Genomic DNA, 17,777 nt, shown 5'->3' on the forward strand with positions numbered 1-17,777 from the left:
AAAAAAGAAAAAGAAAAGGTCAACTTATTACAAGGAATATAAAAGCAGCAGCAAAACTAATAATAACCAGAGAGGGCATGGTGAGCCGGGGGTATGGTATAAAATGATACGATCATGGCTCTTTTCCAACCATCTTTACAGAAAAGGGACAAATAAACAATCACGCGCGGTTATCATGCCTCTGCTTCCCCCCTGCGCAATGCAAGAAGGGCGCGGACGTCGGTCACGTATTGTAATGCTTCTAGCATCGGGATCAGGTGAAGTAGGCCGTTATCTGTTGGGTCGTTGATCCAACCTTCAATTGGAATGGCGTTATCTAGTTATGTTAGCTTGCATGTTGTATCGCAAGGAATTGGGAGGGAACGTACCCTCGTGGAAAATATAGCTCATAGGACTGTTATCCAAGATCATCACCTTGCTCAAGTCCGGCTCCACAGCGCTCAGATCTTTGATATACGCCCCGTTCCGAAACGTACAATGTTGACGGTAATACCGCGCCTGGAAATACTTCCGCTCTTGTTCCAGCCAGTCAATGACCGGATCGGCGTATTCCTGGACACTGGCTGTGAAGACCACCAGTTTGAACCACTTGCAGACCTTGCGCAAAAAATCATCACAATGAGGTCGTTTGTGGACGTAGTAGAGAATAGGGTGCTGCGGTCCTAGCATCGTGGGCGGTCCACCTGGCGTGAGAGCGGTGGTCATGGGTGCTGACAGTTTGACCTCGACCATGTGACCGCTAGACATGCGGCCGCCTTTGGCCAGTGAGTGTATGAGGGTTTCGTCGAGATCCAGAACAAGAGTCTTCTGCGGAATTTTGGCATTGCGTGGAGCCGCAGTGTACGAAGGCAGACGTGGAGGAATCAGCGGTCGTGGGGGAGCGGGTGCATGTGGGTACTTGGTAATGCGATGAACGGAAGACGATGGAGATGTGGGCGACTTGATACTATCTAGACTGACGGACCCTGCCCGGGAACCGTCATCATGCGATGGCTGCCGCAGATCGGCGCTCTGACTCCGACGTTGTCTTTGTCGCTGCAAGGTTTCTTCGTTGTGCAATTTGATCCGAATTGATCGACGGGGGCCCTCCAAAGCTTGATCTGAATTGTTCGCTTTAGTAGACGACCGGCTCTTGCCGCTAGAAGTGAGACTCTTCACTACACTCCCTTCCGATTCAGAAGTATTCGACGCGATCGACTCTCGTGGGATATGGCTCTTGGATTTTCGTGTACTGCGACGCTTGCGCACATCTCCTTGTTTGCCTCCGCCTTTACTCGTCCTCTTTCTATGCGAGCCTCTTGCGATGGATCGTCGGAGCTTTCGTACCGGAGCCATGGGGGAATAGTGACCGTCATCGTCTCGGAAACATTGCGCCGCAAAGACTCCTGGAGCCGCCAAAGTAGATAGAATAAACTTAATAGTTTCCGTAATCGCATCAAATATACGCTGCGCAATTGATCCCGTAGTGCTTCTCGCAGCTAATGGACCGTCTTTCTTGAATTCGCGTAGCAGTAACGGCGACTTCTCGTTTAATACAGGACTCCCAACAGTATCGGCTATGTCATCGGTCGATTCGGATATGTCGCCATCCTGCTTTTCCAGAATGTTATTCGAAGAAACCTCATCATCGCTGTAGGACCGGTGCTTTCCGACATCGTCCGGCGGACTCTTGGATGGTGGGACGTTGTCTCCTTGCGATCGGGAACGTTGACGGATGCGATTCGAATTGGAAGACTGGCCAATGACTCGAGACGAAAGGATATTCAACGAGTTCATCTTCCAGCACGGCCCATGGACGTCACGGCTGGCGCAGGTGTCTAGAGAAAATGAGAGCGCGGAAAAGAGGCTAACCGTCAGCGAAGTTCCAGCCACGAGGTTTCACCGTCTGATTGATCTTATCAATTTTAACCGGGGTAATAGCAGATCATGACAGGGTACCAGGGCAGGGGGTGTAGAATAAAACAAAAAGAGAAAATCAAAAGGGCATTGCGATACCAACCTCAATGCGCCAGTCTCGACAACCCGGACAGTTCCTCGGGAACCACCACCGCGACGCTGTTTGCTGTAATTGTTTGCTGCGACTACCTAGCGACTGGGCAGAAGAGCATCCAGAATAGGGATCATAGACGGATTATAACAGCGGTAGTTATAAAGAAGCAAAAATGGTGAAGAAAAGGTATACAACTGCCCGAGTCGGAAATGATGATGCCAGCAAAACAGTAGTAGTAACAGAGAGAGAACGGTGTGGGGGCAAGTCGTCAGTGGTCCTTGTAGGCGGGCGGAACAAAAATGATTGAGCCTCCGACTCATACCACTGCAACACACCACACAGCTACGGCGATTCTCACCACAGCAGCTGGATAAAGAAAAAGACTGCTGTAGGGATCCGTTTTACTCGGGGTTTTTTGAGTGGCATTCAGTTGAAACTGCTTGGTATGCTCTCTGACGGTGTTCGTGGGCTGCGGGGGCTGCATTAAGACTCATCACAAAGAACTCACAGAACTACATACAAAATGCCCTCCACGTCGCTGGCCCTGACGCCTGGTTTGGCGTCGTTTCTTAAGTCGCTAAAGACGAACCAGATCGATACTTCCATTGACAATTTGATCTCGTGCGTTTCCCAATGTATTGCTCTACTAGAGCCCCTCTGCTAACCTTGCACCCCACTAGACTGCTCAAGCGAAGACAAATTCGTCATTCGAGATCATGCGCAACTGCTACGGCTTACCTCCTCCTTCGTGTTATTTCGGCTTGTCGGACTACGGATGCGGTCAAGTTGATCGAGAGGGTACAGAGTGTGGGAAGGCGTCTCGTGGCCGCGCAACCGCGAGAGATGGTGGTGGGCAATATCGTTCGACGAGTCTTGGGTCTGATTCGCGACGAGGCAGAAGATGACAGAGAGGCGGATTTCAACCTAAGTGAAGCTGGCTCGGAGAGTCAACCGCAGACCCCTCGTGTGCCTGATGGTCGGTTGCGCTGTAACCTTTCTCATGAAAGATACAAAACTGACTCATATTCTCTTCAGATGCTTCAGATGTTCCATCTACTCGTCTCGATGGATCGACTGCCAGAACTTCATTGACATCCATGTTCAGCCTTCTTTCTCACCCAGAGCCCGAACCCTCGCTCCCTGGTACCCCCTCGTCAGCCTCCCCCTCCGGCAGAGTGCCTGGCCCTAGCAAGGACATCCGCGCAGAAGTTATGGAAGGAATCAATGAGATTATCGATGAGCTGGGGCAAGTCGACGATCAAATCTCGGCCTATGCGCTCGACCACATCCATTCCAACGAAATCATCCTCACTCATACTTCTTCGACTACTGTTCAGAAATTCCTTCTCAAGGCCGCGGCCAAGCGGCGCTTCACTGTTATAATTGCCGAGTCGTTCCCAAATAATCATGAGGCTACGCATTCGACTGTCAGTGGGGCCAGTGCCAATGATGAGGAGACCCTAAGCACCGAATCATTCCAGAAACCACTCATCGCCATGGGCATCACTGTTATTCTGATTCCCGACTCGGCCGTCTTTGCCCTCATGTCTCGCGTCAACAAGGTTATCCTGGGTACGCACTCTGTCCTGGCTAACGGTGGACTTGTCGCGGCAGCAGGCACTCGAGTCATTGCCCGTGCAGCAAAGGTGCACCAAACCCCAGTCGTGGTGGTCAGTGGCGTGTACAAGCTCAGCCCGGTGTACCCGTTTGACTTCGAGTCATTGATCGAGTATGGAGACGCCAGCAAGGTGATTGGATACGAGGACGGTGATCTGGTTGACCAGATTGATGTCCAGAATCCGCTGTATGACTATGTTCCTGCTGAGTTGGTCGATCTTTACATTACCAATTTGTGGGTTTCTTCTTTTCTAGATCTTCGGAGGACAAGTATAACTGACTTGACTTTACAGGGGCGGCCATGCGCCATCTTATCTCTACCGTATCGTGTCCGATCACTATCGCAAGGAAGACATTCACTTCTAATCATATTGCGGACAAGGAAGGCATATGAAAAAGGACAATGAAAATGGCGCTATTTTTTTAATGAATAGATCTCGATGATTCCAATACGGATGACAGTATGAATATGAAGTGACGATACCCAGATATAGAACATCCACCGCAATTTGGATGCGTATACTCCGTAGAATAGAACTTGTTAGGACACGAGTACAATGAATCTCATGGATCCCAGGTCTTACAACTACCAAGTCTAGGACCGACACCGGTGCACGATTGAAAAGAAAAAGAAATGTTAATTCAGGGCCCCTTTCCCAAAGAAAAAAACAATCATGGCGCCATCTTTTTATGAGTATCAATCGTAGTAGCTGCACAATAGTTCTGCAGTGTCATTCGTCCTGAACCATTATAATTTCCAGACCATAGATCGGACAGATCTCATGACTTAATTCATTGCTCCGATTCCTTTTTCCATAGCATGGGCCCCTCGTTTTCCCGTCGCATCCACACCCAAATTCCTTACGAACGGGGCTTCTCCTTCTTCTCCTTCCAGAGAGCGAGCAGACCGACACCAGAGACCTTGACGACCTTGAAACGAACACCGGGAATATCACCCTTGGCCTTACCCTTACGACCGAAACCGGCAAGGAGGACCTCGTCGTTCTCATCGATGAAGTTAAGGCAACCGTCGTTGGGAACTGTTGAATCACAGAGTCAGCATATATCACCAAGTATCGACTGAGATGCGCCATGGTTCCCCGTTATGCTTCCACCCTTTCACTCTCCATATCTTGCCTCAGCACTTATCTCGTAATACTCCCAACCATGACACATAGAGGAAAAAAAAGAAAAAAGATTACCCACCGAAAGCGGTGACCTTCTTGCCGTTCTTGATCAACTGGACCTTGACACACTTCCGAATGGCGGAGTTGGGCTGCTTGGCCTCAACACCGACCTTTTCAAGGACGATACCCTTGGCGTGGGAGGCACCACCGAAGGGCGACGACTTGTAGGCGGTTCCGAGAAGGCGCTTCTTGTAGTGCAAGTCGGCCCAGCGGTTGTCACGGCGGGTGGTCGCGAGCTTGCGCGCGGCGTTGAGTCCTCTAGGCTGGCCCTTACCCATCTTGGCGTATTATGTTCGAACGGACGGTCAACTGTGAGAATCGAGAACTGTTAGAATTTTGTCTGGTGGCTCGTATGTTGATAGAGATCTCCGGGGAGAGAGGGCAGCGTTTGTCGTGGTGTGGGTTTTGCCCCATGACATTTCGAAATCCAGCCATTTTGGCATATCCAAATTCGAGCTCAAAAACTGGCAAACCCACGACCGCGACAACAACAATAACGACCTGTACGTACCGACTGAAAAGATATCGCCTAAAGGCCTGATGGGTTGGTTGTCGAAATGGTCGAATGTCGAAGGGTCTCGCTAAAGGCACTCGAGAGCCGAAAATGTTCTCCTGTGCGCCGTTCGCCCTAAGGCCCCGCTAAGCGAGTCCGGACCGGATAAATATGTAAACCGTTCTTATCGATAACATGTCCTCCCCTTTTATCAGTTGACGATAAGAGACAGCGTGGAGTACAAGACATCCTTCCATATTAAATGTCAAGATATGGCGAGCACATCAAAAGACAGTCCTCACCATTTGAGGAAAATAAGCTCTCAGCGTCTCCCACCGCCATCTCTGTTTCAAGGCCCTCCGTCTCACAACGCATCCAATCTATCACTTGCTCAGCCACCGTCGAATGTAGGATCTCGAGGAGCCAGCCAGCCTCCACCATTGCAGCGCAGTCGCATCCCTCATGCTCATGATTCCTTCAGCACTCAAAGCCATTCGCTGTCACCATTCAGGTCGCGCGCGCAGTCAAAAGGCGAAGTGGATAGCTCAGATGCGATCTGGCAGGAAATGCAGAGTGCCCTTTCTGAGGTTGAGTTAAGCGCCGTGACTCGGGAACATGTTTTCGGGGAAAAGCACTCAGAGGCATTGGAGGATCTGCGACGGAAACAGCTGACGCTCGCGCAGGCGTGGGCTCGGAGCGAGGCAGATGAAGTGGTCGACACATCGGAGCGCCGTCCATCGTTGCAAGGGCAGTCTCGGAATCCGAACGTTACAGCAGAGGATATTAACCATCGGAACCTGGATGAAGAGACTGAACGAGATATTCTCTTGGCACGTGAGAGGCGGGAAGCCAATGACCGGTACTTTGATCGAGTCAACAACGGTGTGTTGGACGTGGTGACCAAACTTGAAGAAGTTGCTCAGGCTATGCGTGCCGTGGAGAAAGAAAGCAAGGATATTTGGAGTGACACTGACAGCATGACAACTACTACGACGGCGCCGTCCACTACCAATGCCGGGACAGAGTTATAATTGCATTCAAGGAGTGCATCGCCCAGACTGTTGTCTCGGAGCCTCTCCATCCAGACGTACGGCTGCCCTCTTTATCGCATAGACATATCCTCATTGAAATAGGCTGCTGCTTATAAGGGAAGCTTGCTCTTCTGGTAGTGGCCCATCTGTATAATAACACACATACATAGAAACTGATCATGGATATAGGTAATCATAACGCTGTTCATAACAAGGGTATCTATAATACATAGAGCATCTGCTCAACTCGCCCTCTCCAATACAACCACCGACCCATATTTACTCTCTCTTCACGTACTTCATCGCAGCATTCCACCCTTCCGCAACAGTCTCCCGCGCATCCTCCCACCGACTCTCATGCGCCTTTCTCACCAATGCCTCCACCTCCTTATTCCAGCGATGCTTCAACATATCCTTCATCGTAGGCTGCTCTCGACGAGATACCCCATATTCCGTACTCCGCCTAAGATCTTGATCTTGGGGAATGAATCGGCGGTCGTATGCGCCTATGGGGGATGCGATCCAGTTGAGGGTTTGGACTTGTTCGCGGATGGTATTGCGTTGGTTGATGCGGTTCGTCTGGTGTGTTTGAACTGTGATGTAGAGGACTGAGGTTGTCAAGGCGAACCCAGCGAACTATTAGCGAATTGATTAGTCGTTTGTTTTGATTTAATCAAGGGTAGATAAGGAATTGGTTCAACGTACGAAGCCGGTAAAGAAGCCCATATCCTCTGTTGTTTGGGACGATAGTTACTTCTTGTATACTTTGAGATTCAATCTTGATTCAGTTTTAGTATGACTGAATAGCGCTTTGAACTTGTCTGCAATTGGCGGCGGTCCTTGCAAGATAATGGAAGCGGCGGCACTCGAGATGAAACTATAGTTAATCTCTATGCTCAATCTCGTCCTGAAATAGCAGTGGTTTGGAACTCGTCTCAAGGGCAAACTGATTAGCAGAAGTATACAAAGATGTCTTCTGTACAAAATCAAGATATCTGAATCTGCGGCGTTCCGGAGCGGAAACTCACTCTCCGATTGGCCCGTTGCGGCTCCGGCTCCCAGAAATCGAATTTCTGCCATCACTTCAGCCGGTCTCGACAACATCCAGAACTCGCCGCGGTCCGTCTTACAACTGGCAGTTAATCGATTGACTATTTCAACACGATTTCAATTTCCATTCGAAGCTGTCAAGTCTTTTCCCACCCCACAACACGGAACCGAGCCAAAGCAGACCTGTGAAATTCCCGGCTTCGGCCTCAAAAGACAAGCACCATGGCTGGTAGTGCAAACAAATACCGTCACCTCAGCCGTGATTCAGCTCACCGTCAGGCATTGCTTCGGAATCTGGTTACATCTCTCTTCCAGCACGAGTCGATCACAACAACTTGGCCCAAGGCCAAGGAGGCCCAACGATTGGCAGAGAAATTGATTACCCTGGGCAAGAAGAACACCGAGACTAGCAGGAGAACAGCGCTATCGACTTTCTACGTATGTTTGATTCGATTTTTTGGGCGTCCATATACCTCCATTTTGAATGCGCAACTAACATTAAATGTAAGACCCCGCATGATATCCTCCCCAAACTCTTCGGCCCCCTCCGTGAACGTTATGCGCAACGCCCAGGTGGCTATACACGAGTATTGCGAGTTGAACCCAAGAAGGCGGACCAAGCCCCCAGCGCCATCCTCGAACTCGTCGACGGACCGAAGGATATGCGATTCCACCTGACTGCCCGGTCTGTTGCGCGCCAACGGGCTCAAGGCCTGGATACCCTTGGTGAAATCACGACAATGAATGTCAGAAAAGTGACCCAGTTTCGTAAGGATGGCGTTGAGGATTTGGAGGGTGCAATAAGGCGGTTAGAGCTTCAAGATGGAAAGACACAGCCGGCAGCGTCAGAAGCGGCTGAGGTGGTTCAGACGAAGAGACGGTAGATTTGTTAAGCTAAAAGTGGGTATTATTGTGACTGTTCGTCTTTTAGCAATGACTTGTTTTCCGTCATGACCATGTAATTCTAGCTCCAAATTCTTGCGCACATGTATGACTTTCTTTCCATGCCATGTTATCTTGTATAGCCTATGTACGAAGATTTCAACAAATTTCGTCTTCGAAACTCGAGTGCGATGATGGTGAGTTGTGGAGTATGTGCTCATTGGGTATTTACTTCACATTTTTAGATTGATCTACTTAGCAACACGATTCCATCAATCTACCAGTAATATTGAGCAACGGCTTCATATCACTCCAAACACCCACGCAACCCAGTCCACGGTTGCCATAGACGTAAGAAATAAGACCAATATGTACCTAAATTGCCATACTTTTTCTTTCTAATTAGAATGCGGGCCTACTACAGCACATCTATGCCTTAAGTAAGAGTCAGCACAGCGAATTTATGGCTAAAAGAGCTGCACAGACGGACATCACCACACCGCTGTCCCCGTTCGTTCGAAGCCACGGGGTCGTTATTCACAAGCAAGACGTTAGTTAGGCCTCGATGGAACGCTCGTTCCACCTGAGACAACAAGTGGCCCGTTCTTGGAACCGGAAGGCGCATTCCCGGCGTGAGAATCACTCGAGATTGAGATATTCCGCGGCTTCAATTCAAAGCCAGAAGGGACTTCTGAAGGTGGCGGTTTCGGAGGGAGATGGGATGGTGTGCCCCATTTCGCAATGGAGTCTCTGGTATTCAAAGAGACTCCACGAGCTGCGTTACGTGCGTCCGCATGCTTACCAGTGTCCGAGAATCCATTCCACTGGGGCTGCACACCAGGGTGTATTGCTGGATAGTGGGATATACCAGGTTGATTGCCCTTGCCAGGATGTCGTGGCATTGGACCACTGCCACCTGGTACAAAGGAACGTGTCTGGGGATTGAACGGAGATCTAGCAAAAGAAGCGGGATGTGGATTCTGCATTCCCATGCCCACATTCAACGGTTGTCCTGGATATTGGGCATATGGATATGATGTCGGGTTAGATGCCATAGGCTGCGATGGGTAATTCGGCCAATGAACAGGGGGTTGGTTCCGATAAGTTGGTTGCGGGAAGTTCCCATGGTACGCGGGAGAAGACCAATTGGGAGGCGTGTGTTGATATGACATAGAATTCGGAACAGCGTAGTTGTTTAACGCTGGTGACGACTTTGCCGATGACTGTTGGTTTATCATTGCCGGAGAATGCATGGATGCATATCCAGAGAAAGGTGACTGCTGAGGTACATTCCCACCCTGCCAAGGGACATTCGACGACATCTGAGGGGAAACCGGCATAGGATATTGAGATATTGAATTCATATGCATGGGTCCCGAGTACATGGCACCATTTTGACCACTAGACACGTAACCCATACCCGGAGGCGTCACGCCAGGTCCTACCACATATGGTGGTTGACTTGGATATGAAGGATCATTCATAGCGGCATTGCACGGAGCCGGCCCCTGCGCATAATGTATTCCTGGGTAATAAGCATTGAACTGTGACCTGGCTTCAAAACTGTCATCGTGAGGAGTCTTCTGTCTCTGCGCCTTCTTGCGCCCACTTGTTGAACTTGAACGAGACATATTGGCATTTTGATCGCCATTGGAATTATCCGACGATTTCGAGTCAGGGAAGTCACGGAAAATACGCTCTCTAGCTTCCTGATACTTGGCCTCTCGCTCTTCTCTGGTTAATGTTAATCTATCCTTGGCAGATGTCCCAGCAGAGGAACCACCGCGTTCATTTCCACTGTCGCCAGCCTCTGACGCAGGAATAGAACCTGCTGTTGTGCTACCATCAGTGGAAGGTCGTTCCCCATCTGTTCGACGCATGATTTTCATGGCTGGTACTGGAGGAGGGGGCGTATTGTTGGCGGGTTCCAAAGCAGACAGAGGTGCTGGCCTGTTGGACTTGTCAGCATCTTTGACCAAATACGTCCTGGAGGGAATAAATGAATCCATCACTTACAGTCGACAAAATGGTGTTCTATGAAGTCGAACCGATGTGACATTGTTATCCACAAAATGGGTCAAATGATAGTAATCGCCCAGCTTATGCGCGAGAAGCCGTCCAAAAGCATTCGATGGTGGCAATTCCAAGGATTGCTCCCTGTAGTTCAGTGTTAGAACGAGCATGTTTCTGGGCATCAATTGCCGGTAGCTTACTTAGAATGTTGAATGAAGTTTCGGACTTTGTCCTCTAGCTGGAGAATTAAAAGACGATCTTTTGGAGACTTCATTGCCTCTAAAAGCTTCTCATCTGGGTCTTGAGGGAACCCATGTAAGGTTCTCTCAGCTTGAAACGGTCCAGAGCTGGGAAGGACGTAGTTATTGGAAACAGAATCTGGGTTAATTGCACCGTTGGATCTTTGAATGCTATCATTATACGCAGACCCAGCGTTTTGGAGAATCGCTCTTGGATTGTGGATACTAACATCCCTGAATCCGCGAGCGCCAGATTCCGAGCCAGTCAGAGAATTAGGGGCACCTGAGGCAGCTCCGGAAACAGATTCCTCTTCGTCGATGGCCTGTACACTAGCACTGTCATCTGGTCGCAAAGAATCTTTCTCGTCCATTGCGAACGTAGCCACGGAAACCATGCTTTTCGAATCAAAGCTAGTGGGTTTCGTCGAAGAGCTCGAAAGATGGGTCTGGTCATCTTCAAAAGAAGTTTCTCGTTTGAGACCCCCGTTTTCATGGGTATCACCAGAGGCTTCAGAATTTTGCCGAGGGTTTCTGGTCGTCAGGCGGGCATCTTGCACGGCTTGGCTAAGCGCATCAACACCTCTGTCGACAGACTTAGATTCATCAAGTTGGGCGTTGGTTGAACTGTCCTGATTCGGTAGACTGTCTTTGGAGCCTTGCGCATCAGGAGATGGATGTATTTCAAAATGCTGTAAACCGTTCCTTTCATCAGTCGCAACGGAAGCATTCGGTTTCGATGGTGCGGGCATAGCAGCAATCTTATACGCAAGTCAGATACATGAGGTCTTGGTTATTATGTAGCGCAACACAACCTTGCATTGGGAAAATACCTTTGCAAATGAAAGACGATGTTCGCCTGTAGCGGGACTTTCGGATGCCATAGTAAATGAAATAGTTCCTCGAGATACACGAAAGGTTCTTTCTCGGTTAATTGGAACAGTATGCGGAGGAAAATGAATATCAAGATGAATACTCGGTGATAGTAATGGCACGGCTGCACTCGAGGTCTTGTGGGTTGAAGATGTACGAAACCAGAACTCGAATCGAGGTAAGGCCACTAAGAGATCCCGCTTCACACGACAAGCCCGAAAAGAAAGACGACATATCTCAGAAAAAGAAAGTCCGCCATAAGGAAAGCTGTTGAGGAGTTAGGACCAGTAAATATGCAACGGTGCCGTGGACTGCGGGCGAGACGATGGGGCTTTTCGAATGAGGGTTGGTAATACAGTTTCAATTTCACAGGGAAGTAGATAAGAAAAGACAATGACTAAGTAAGCTGGACTGGTCTTACACGATGGTCAGAAGGATGACGATTTCATGATTCAGGGAGAAGAGGATTCTCCTACTCAAAGAGACAAAGGATGGTCGACCGGGAAAGCCGTAACAAAGACGTGCTCTGTTGCTGATCCACGAGGGTCACCTGTGTACCCAGTGAATACGGAGATACAAATAACTACCCGTAGGCCTCCGGAATGGGATATCCAGATGGCGACTCTGGAAGGGTATGGTGGAGGGAGCGTCAGGAGCAAGTGAGAGCCAGTGTGAGAGCGCGGCGGCGATCAGCCTGTGGTTTTTCGTGGGCGGATGGCGGGTGTGGTTAGACGCGCGTCTAATACCGATTGAGCCTCGATAGCCGCGAAAGAGGACTGCTCTTAGTTATTGCTATTGGGATGATTACTACTGTACTTGTCAGCGCGCATAATTATCTCCCATAAGAACATTAGCTATTCGCATAGTTTCTTCTTATTTTTTTACTGTTTTGGTTGTATTCGTACTCAACTTGAAATGAATAATCGATATCGAAATGCTCCCGGCCTTAGAGGCCCTACAAAGGCATCAGCGAGCACTCTGTGCCAGAAATGCTTGAAACGAGATAAGTATCTGCTATATATGCGATAAAGTATCTATTTCTGACTTCATTATACGGCACTACAGCTACGAATGTACAGCGTCAGCCCAAGAACGGCCATATTTGGCTCGACCATCGCGCACGCAGCAGTTGCAAAATCCGAAGCTAAGGCCGAAACTCTCCTCAGATACTCCCAATGACCTCTTACGGACGTAAGTTAGGCATATTCTTTTCGATCGGCTGCGACTTCCGGAGCGCTTGACTGATTGCCCACAGAGAAGATCTAGCGGACAAGCTGTTAACGAAACGAGAAGAGGAGCGCGGCCGAAAACGCGACAATGATGTGCTCGACCGGGTTGAGAGTCGGGTTCAGTCACCGAGGCGATCACGGACGGAATCAGCGCATTCTATGAGTTCTATCTCAACGATATCTACCAGTCGATCACAATCACGTTCGCCTCCTCGACATGGCGATGATGACCGAACAGGATCACGCCATTCAAGGACAAGGAAAAGACATTATAGCGATTCTTCATCTGGGCGTTCTGTTTCGCCTTATTCGTCTGGTGAGAAAGCTCGTTCGCGATCCCGCGAGTGGGCACGCGACCGAAACACGCGGCGGAGACGACGGGAATCCAGCCCGGCTGAGCGTGGACGGTCTGCAAATTTGTCCCGAGATAGTCGCCAGAAATACAGATCTCGAAGTAGAGATCGTGATCAGATCGCAAGGGGGCGGCGTTCTTTGACTCCACATCACAGAAGACGTTCCAGGGACGCAGCTCCGCCTGAGCCCTCACAAAACCGTGCTTCTGGCAGACGATCTGGGTACGAGCCTGATTATTCTGCCGCACAGCCTCCAAGAAACCGCAGTCTTAGTCCCTTCAGCAAGCGTCTCGCATTGACGCAAGCTATGAACATGGGTAGGTAGGCTACTATTGAAAGTTCGTGTTGAGACGTCAGTAATCAATATGTTAAAACCGCTGTACAATAAGCCCATTGGAATTATTATCCTATTTAATGATGTAATTGATACAGAACGCCTTCCGACACCTCTTTTTATGCTGTAAACCCTAGTCAAATACGATGGTCAAATCTGTCAATTAATGTAACCTGAGAGCTGCCCATAACTTCCTCCAGGGTATCATTCAGACCGTTCATTCATCCTCGTCCTCTTCTTCCCTTTCACGCATATGAATCCCTTCAACCAACATTTCTCCCTCGATGCCAACTTCCTCTCCTGATTCCCCTTTCGACCCTCTCTCTTTGGCTGCACGTTGTGCATTTTCGATGCGCTGCCGTACAAGTTTTGCGATGGCGTTGTCCGTCCGCACATCAAGAATCTTCATCTTCTCATCCAAGTCGCGCTTCAAATCCCAATTAGGCTTTTTCGGTTGTAGTTGGAAAAGGTCTATCGGTTGGTCTGCCTCCTCGTCCTTCCTTGCTTGCTCCGCGGTAGCTCTAGCTATTTCAGCAGCTTGTTGTTCCAAGGTGATCTGCCCATCTGTTGGAGTCTGCTCAAAACCCAACTTCGGCCCGCGAGCTTCTGGATCGTAATTTCGTCCGGAGAGGAATGTTGTCGTAACATCTGGGACTGCGTCTGTCATTTCATGATCACCGGCACGAGATTCTGTCAGGGACTCTGGTTCCGGTTGCTTTCGTTTCAATGCTGAGAGCTTTGCTAGACGTGCTTTGCGCTCTGTGGCCGCCGCGTCGAGAGATGCGTGATTTGAAGACATGGTGGGATGATATTAAAGATAAAATCGCTCAAATAGAATTGCCACTAAACGTTAAAGGTTCTGGGCGGATTGAAGACGACAAATTTTTTCGATGTTCCTTTGAACGGAGTAGTGCGCGCTGTAATAGAGAAATGTCCGTTAGGATGTACTATCGGAGTTACTGCGCCACATATGGAGATCACTAGCCACAGTTCCGGCAGAGCGAATTCGGATCTCTTGTTCCGACGGGAAATTCCCACCACCTTCACCAGACACCCACCATTCGACTTATATCCTTACGTCCCAGCTCGAACCGCGTGGATGGATTGATTCTGGCCTAATATACACCATCTCCCCAATGCGTGTGATCACGAGAACCTGAATGTCATTGTGTCCGCTCCTCCGCTCCCGCTTCAGCTCCGGACTGCAATCCTGTGCTCCGCAACGCAGGACAAGTCTGAGACATTGGCATCGGCCGAGGACACAATCGAACAGTGCGATATATGTCATCGGTCATGCGCGATACTCGAATACTGCGGCTTCCGGGGTTGGGAGTGTGGAAGAGTCCTCCGCCGTCCCACATAAAGACATTGTGAAAGATGTTCCTCCCTCTCTACAAACTGATTACCACAACCCTTCGACTTTTCTTGATAACAATCGTGTTGTTGAAATATGTCGACCGGATACGTGCGCGCCAGGCTCATCAATACCTCCGCAGCATGACACTCGGGATTCTACCCAGCAGGCCCCTCAACCCCTCCATAAAGGTAGCCGCTCCGACGAGCCAAACAGCATTGGCCCCACGCCACAGATTCTAAGGAGAGGGGAAATCCCGAAAAAGTATGTGGACTGGTTCAATCGCCGAGTAAAACCCAAAATTGAGAATATTGTGGACGAAGATGTGTCATTGAGAAGTCTGTCGTTGGACCCAAAGGTGACTTTCTTATATTCAGAGAAGACAAAATTTGAGCAATGGGATTCGGCATTGAACACGCTTTTATGGGCGAAACAGCACAATACAACACCCCGGGCAATAAGTGAAGAACCGGTGTTCAATCTGTTGGACGATGCACGAAATTTGATAGGGATGATCCAAAAAGACTGCCTTGGGTCTTTCAAGACAGCGTGGGAAGGGCTGGAAATACAAGTGAAGGCTGCACATTGGCAGCGTTTAGCGCTCTGGTTGCTCCAGCGTTCACCACTTGCCATGCCGGAGTTCTTATATATAACTGCACAGAGCAGCCATAAGCCAGACTGCAGAATGGTTGTGGATTGTTTTCAGTTTTTAGCCACTCACTATCCCGAGGAATGGGTATATTGGAGCAAAGGGTCTCTCACACATGCGTCAGTTATACAAACCTGTCTAGATCGCAAAAATTGGCCCATTGCCAAGGTGCCTCAGAACTCTTTCCGGCTTTACATGGCCTGTACCGATTACAGCGGGCTATGCAACGTTCTTCAATGGATGAAAGAGGGTCATAACTTGGGTGGTTGGAACATTCTGAATCTTGTCAGGGGTTTCGTCAAACACCAGGATGCTGAACGGGCACTAGAGGCCTTTCAGTACATCGCCACGCTCAATGATGAACGGTTCAATATGGACTCCTCAGGGGTTATGCGCCATTGTTGTAAAATTCTGACACTTGACTCGGTGGCAGATGGGCCGAACGGCCGCAATTTTCGCATTCTTCCGAAACTTCTTGAGATGGGAATTCGACCTGACAGGGACATGATGAACCTCGTCCTTCTCAATGCATTCAGGACAGGCGATCCCCAGCTGGGGCTTGATGTGTTGGATTTTATGCAAAACCGCAGTTACGATTTCGATGCTTATACGTATAGCATACTACTCACTGATGCCGTCGCCCGCGGCGATCGAGAACGTGTTTCAACATTAATCAAGGAAATTGAGGGCCTTCCGGAGATTCGCAGAAATTCCCATGTCGCAAGCAAACTTATGCACGCTTATTATGCTTTCGTGGCAAAGAACATGGACGCTGAAATTGAACCGAGCCGGATCTTCTACGCTATGCTGGATCTCTACGTCGAGTTATACGACATCACCCCCTTGAAGGAACTCCTCCTCGTCCCGTCCGAGTATACACCTACAGTGAAGGGCCTCAACGAGCAGCCGACCTTAATAGCATTATTCCTAGTTATCGCCACATATTTCCGTTGTCAGCGTCGCTATCAGCACGTCGAGCGCATTTACTTGAGGTTCCGGGGTCTTGTGCTGCAGGGCCACAAGCATTTTGCTCCGCTGGCAGCAACGGATCATACATATAATGTGTTCCTCACTACCTTACGTGATAACCCTCATGGAATGCGACTCTGTGTACGAATCGTCCAAGATATGTTGCAATCACCCCCCACCATCACAGTCAAGGACGAGTCTGAGAAAAGAACCATCAACCATGTAAAACCTGCTGCTCAGACATGGACGATCTTACTCGGCGCATTCCTCTACAACAAGCAGCCGTATGCGGCGGAAAAAGTTAAGGAAATGATGGCTAAACACAACATCGAATATAACCAGGTCGTCTGGAATACCGTCATCAACGGCTACGCAAACGCCCAGAATATCCCGGACCTTGCCATGGCAATCCGGACAATGGAAGAGCAGGGATTCGTGGTCGATGAGTATACCATGAGGAGTCTGCGCTACCTGCATAACCCTGAACGACTGTGGGAGGTTATGGATGAGTTCGATCAGGTCGAATCCATGAGTCGCGAAGAAGCGAAAGTCAGGGAACAGAAGCCCCCTGAGCCACGGGTAACCAGATCTCCAGAGGAAGAAGCGGCGAGAGAACATGAGGAACTACTCGAGCAAGGTTTGCGACGTTTGATTGAGAAAAAGAAAGCCAAGTATTAGTTGCATGAGATATCTTTTTGATTGGGCTGTTTGGAAGAAAGGGGATCAGAACCGGGAGCATTGGTGTTGCATTGGATATTCGGCTGTTTGCTGATCTGTAAAAATTCGCTTCTATGTACAATAGCAATAATCATGACAATGTATCGTATGAAATATTATAGAGCAACGCACGTAATTCCGAGATGCACATACTCGTATTTTTCTATTTTCTTCAATTCTTCTTCAACCCAACCTAACCGCCAAAGAAAATAGAAATCTGGTAAGATATCCGTGTTAGTCTCCTGTCCAAAACCAGGAAGCGGCACATATTAGGGGATACTCACAGCCATCAGAACACAACAAATACTGACGTACGGACTAAGACGTTCCCCAACCCGAGCACATTTCCAGAATATCCCAAAGAAGCTGTACGAACGTATATAATTAGTTAAAAGCCTTCCAATAGTCGAGGAGGTAGTAGGGACGCCCTACCCATTCTGGTTGCGGTCCATGATCCCCGGCATGATGGAGTGAGCATAGGTACTTGTACAAATGATGAGTAGGATGACCACGAGGAGGGATTGGAAGTTGAAGAGCGCAGACTATCAAGAATGTAGCGTTAATATTGCTCTCTATACTGGTATTGCTCATGGATGGTCGCTTACCATGTTGGGAGACGTAGTGGTATATAAGTTCTCTCAGTTGCTAGTTCCTGACTTTTATTTCTCCCTTTTCCAATATAGCAACACAATCGAACAGAGACAAGACGGATTAATCACAATAACAAGCTCGACTATGCAGACGAACGCGGGATCTCCAGATCGTGAGGCCAACGTTGAGTGTCATTCTGATACTGCCGT

The 17,777-nt window shown here is 49.1% G+C and overlaps 11 protein-coding genes across 11 annotated transcripts; 5 read left to right on the forward strand and 6 right to left on the reverse strand.

Moving 5' to 3' along the window:
* Window positions 1-2: 2 nt before the first annotated feature.
* nemA (Nem1-Spo7 phosphatase catalytic subunit NEM1) lies at window positions 3-2,242 on the reverse strand. Its single transcript, XM_040782639.1, has 3 exons — window positions 2,000-2,242; window positions 369-1,817; window positions 3-316 (listed from the first exon to the last, which is right to left on the reverse strand). Exons 2-3 carry the CDS (start codon window positions 1,774-1,776, stop codon window positions 174-176), a joined length of 1,551 nt encoding a protein of 516 aa, XP_040636183.1. The 5' UTR covers window positions 1,777-1,817; window positions 2,000-2,242; the 3' UTR covers window positions 3-173.
* A 271-nt stretch (window positions 2,243-2,513) lies between these two features.
* EURHEDRAFT_405020 (translation initiation factor eIF2B subunit beta) lies at window positions 2,514-3,973 on the forward strand (the record flags this gene model as incomplete). Its single annotated transcript, XM_040780357.1, has 4 exons — window positions 2,514-2,611; window positions 2,671-2,966; window positions 3,026-3,842; window positions 3,901-3,973. 4 exons carry the CDS (start codon window positions 2,514-2,516, stop codon window positions 3,971-3,973), a joined length of 1,284 nt encoding a protein of 427 aa, XP_040636184.1.
* Window positions 3,974-4,176: 203 nt separating this feature from the next.
* rps23 (40S ribosomal protein uS12) lies at window positions 4,177-5,368 on the reverse strand. Its single transcript, XM_040785542.1, has 2 exons — window positions 4,814-5,368; window positions 4,177-4,647 (listed from the first exon to the last, which is right to left on the reverse strand). The coding sequence occupies exons 1-2, from the start codon at window positions 5,070-5,072 to the stop codon at window positions 4,469-4,471; spliced, it is 438 nt and encodes a 145-aa protein (XP_040636185.1). The 5' UTR covers window positions 5,073-5,368; the 3' UTR covers window positions 4,177-4,468.
* A 191-nt stretch (window positions 5,369-5,559) lies between these two features.
* EURHEDRAFT_405022 (DUF5315 domain-containing protein) lies at window positions 5,560-6,318 on the forward strand (the record flags this gene model as incomplete). The annotated part of the gene is made up of 1 exon (XM_040780358.1): window positions 5,560-6,318. One exon carries the CDS (start codon window positions 5,560-5,562, stop codon window positions 6,316-6,318), a length of 759 nt encoding a protein of 252 aa, XP_040636186.1.
* Window positions 6,319-6,597: 279 nt separating this feature from the next.
* Window positions 6,598-7,044, reverse strand: EURHEDRAFT_462312 (MICOS complex subunit Mic12 family protein; the record flags this gene model as incomplete). The annotated part of the gene is made up of 2 exons (XM_040784794.1): window positions 6,598-6,954; window positions 7,024-7,044. 2 exons carry the CDS (start codon window positions 7,042-7,044, stop codon window positions 6,598-6,600), a joined length of 378 nt encoding a protein of 125 aa, XP_040636187.1.
* A 546-nt stretch (window positions 7,045-7,590) lies between these two features.
* EURHEDRAFT_462172 (mitochondrial 54S ribosomal protein bL17m) lies at window positions 7,591-8,252 on the forward strand (the record flags this gene model as incomplete). The annotated part of the gene is made up of 2 exons (XM_040784783.1): window positions 7,591-7,806; window positions 7,878-8,252. 2 exons carry the CDS (start codon window positions 7,591-7,593, stop codon window positions 8,250-8,252), a joined length of 591 nt encoding a protein of 196 aa, XP_040636188.1.
* Window positions 8,253-8,801: 549 nt separating this feature from the next.
* Window positions 8,802-11,383, reverse strand: EURHEDRAFT_379991 (putative R3H domain protein; the record flags this gene model as incomplete). Its single annotated transcript, XM_040779233.1, has 4 exons — window positions 8,802-10,200; window positions 10,267-10,407; window positions 10,464-11,260; window positions 11,333-11,383. The coding sequence occupies 4 exons, from the start codon at window positions 11,381-11,383 to the stop codon at window positions 8,802-8,804; spliced, it is 2,388 nt and encodes a 795-aa protein (XP_040636189.1).
* A 789-nt stretch (window positions 11,384-12,172) lies between these two features.
* On the forward strand, window positions 12,173-13,427 carry EURHEDRAFT_415267 (uncharacterized protein). Its single transcript, XM_040782640.1, has 3 exons — window positions 12,173-12,375; window positions 12,428-12,563; window positions 12,628-13,427. Exons 1-3 carry the CDS (start codon window positions 12,288-12,290, stop codon window positions 13,277-13,279), a joined length of 876 nt encoding a protein of 291 aa, XP_040636190.1. The 5' UTR covers window positions 12,173-12,287; the 3' UTR covers window positions 13,280-13,427.
* EURHEDRAFT_415268 (CCDC12/cwf18 family protein) lies at window positions 13,328-14,196 on the reverse strand (the record flags this gene model as incomplete). Its single annotated transcript, XM_040782641.1, has 1 exon — window positions 13,328-14,196. A coding segment is annotated over exon 1 (578 nt), but the record flags the coding sequence as incomplete, so codon positions are not given.
* Window positions 14,197-15,123: 927 nt separating this feature from the next.
* Window positions 15,124-16,938, forward strand: EURHEDRAFT_462501 (pentatricopeptide repeat protein; the record flags this gene model as incomplete). Its single annotated transcript, XM_040784806.1, has 1 exon — window positions 15,124-16,938. A coding segment is annotated over one exon (1,815 nt), but the record flags the coding sequence as incomplete, so codon positions are not given.
* A 232-nt stretch (window positions 16,939-17,170) lies between these two features.
* On the reverse strand, window positions 17,171-17,585 carry EURHEDRAFT_517479 (protein kish; the record flags this gene model as incomplete). The annotated part of the gene is made up of 4 exons (XM_040786569.1): window positions 17,171-17,194; window positions 17,262-17,343; window positions 17,410-17,519; window positions 17,583-17,585. 4 exons carry the CDS (start codon window positions 17,583-17,585, stop codon window positions 17,171-17,173), a joined length of 219 nt encoding a protein of 72 aa, XP_040636193.1.
* Between the last annotated feature and the right edge of the window lie 192 nt (window positions 17,586-17,777).

Source organism: Aspergillus ruber (genome assembly GCF_000600275.1).
Source record: "Aspergillus ruber CBS 135680 unplaced genomic scaffold scaffold00026, whole genome shotgun sequence".
Classification (NCBI taxonomy): domain Eukaryota; kingdom Fungi; phylum Ascomycota; class Eurotiomycetes; order Eurotiales; family Aspergillaceae; genus Aspergillus; species Aspergillus ruber.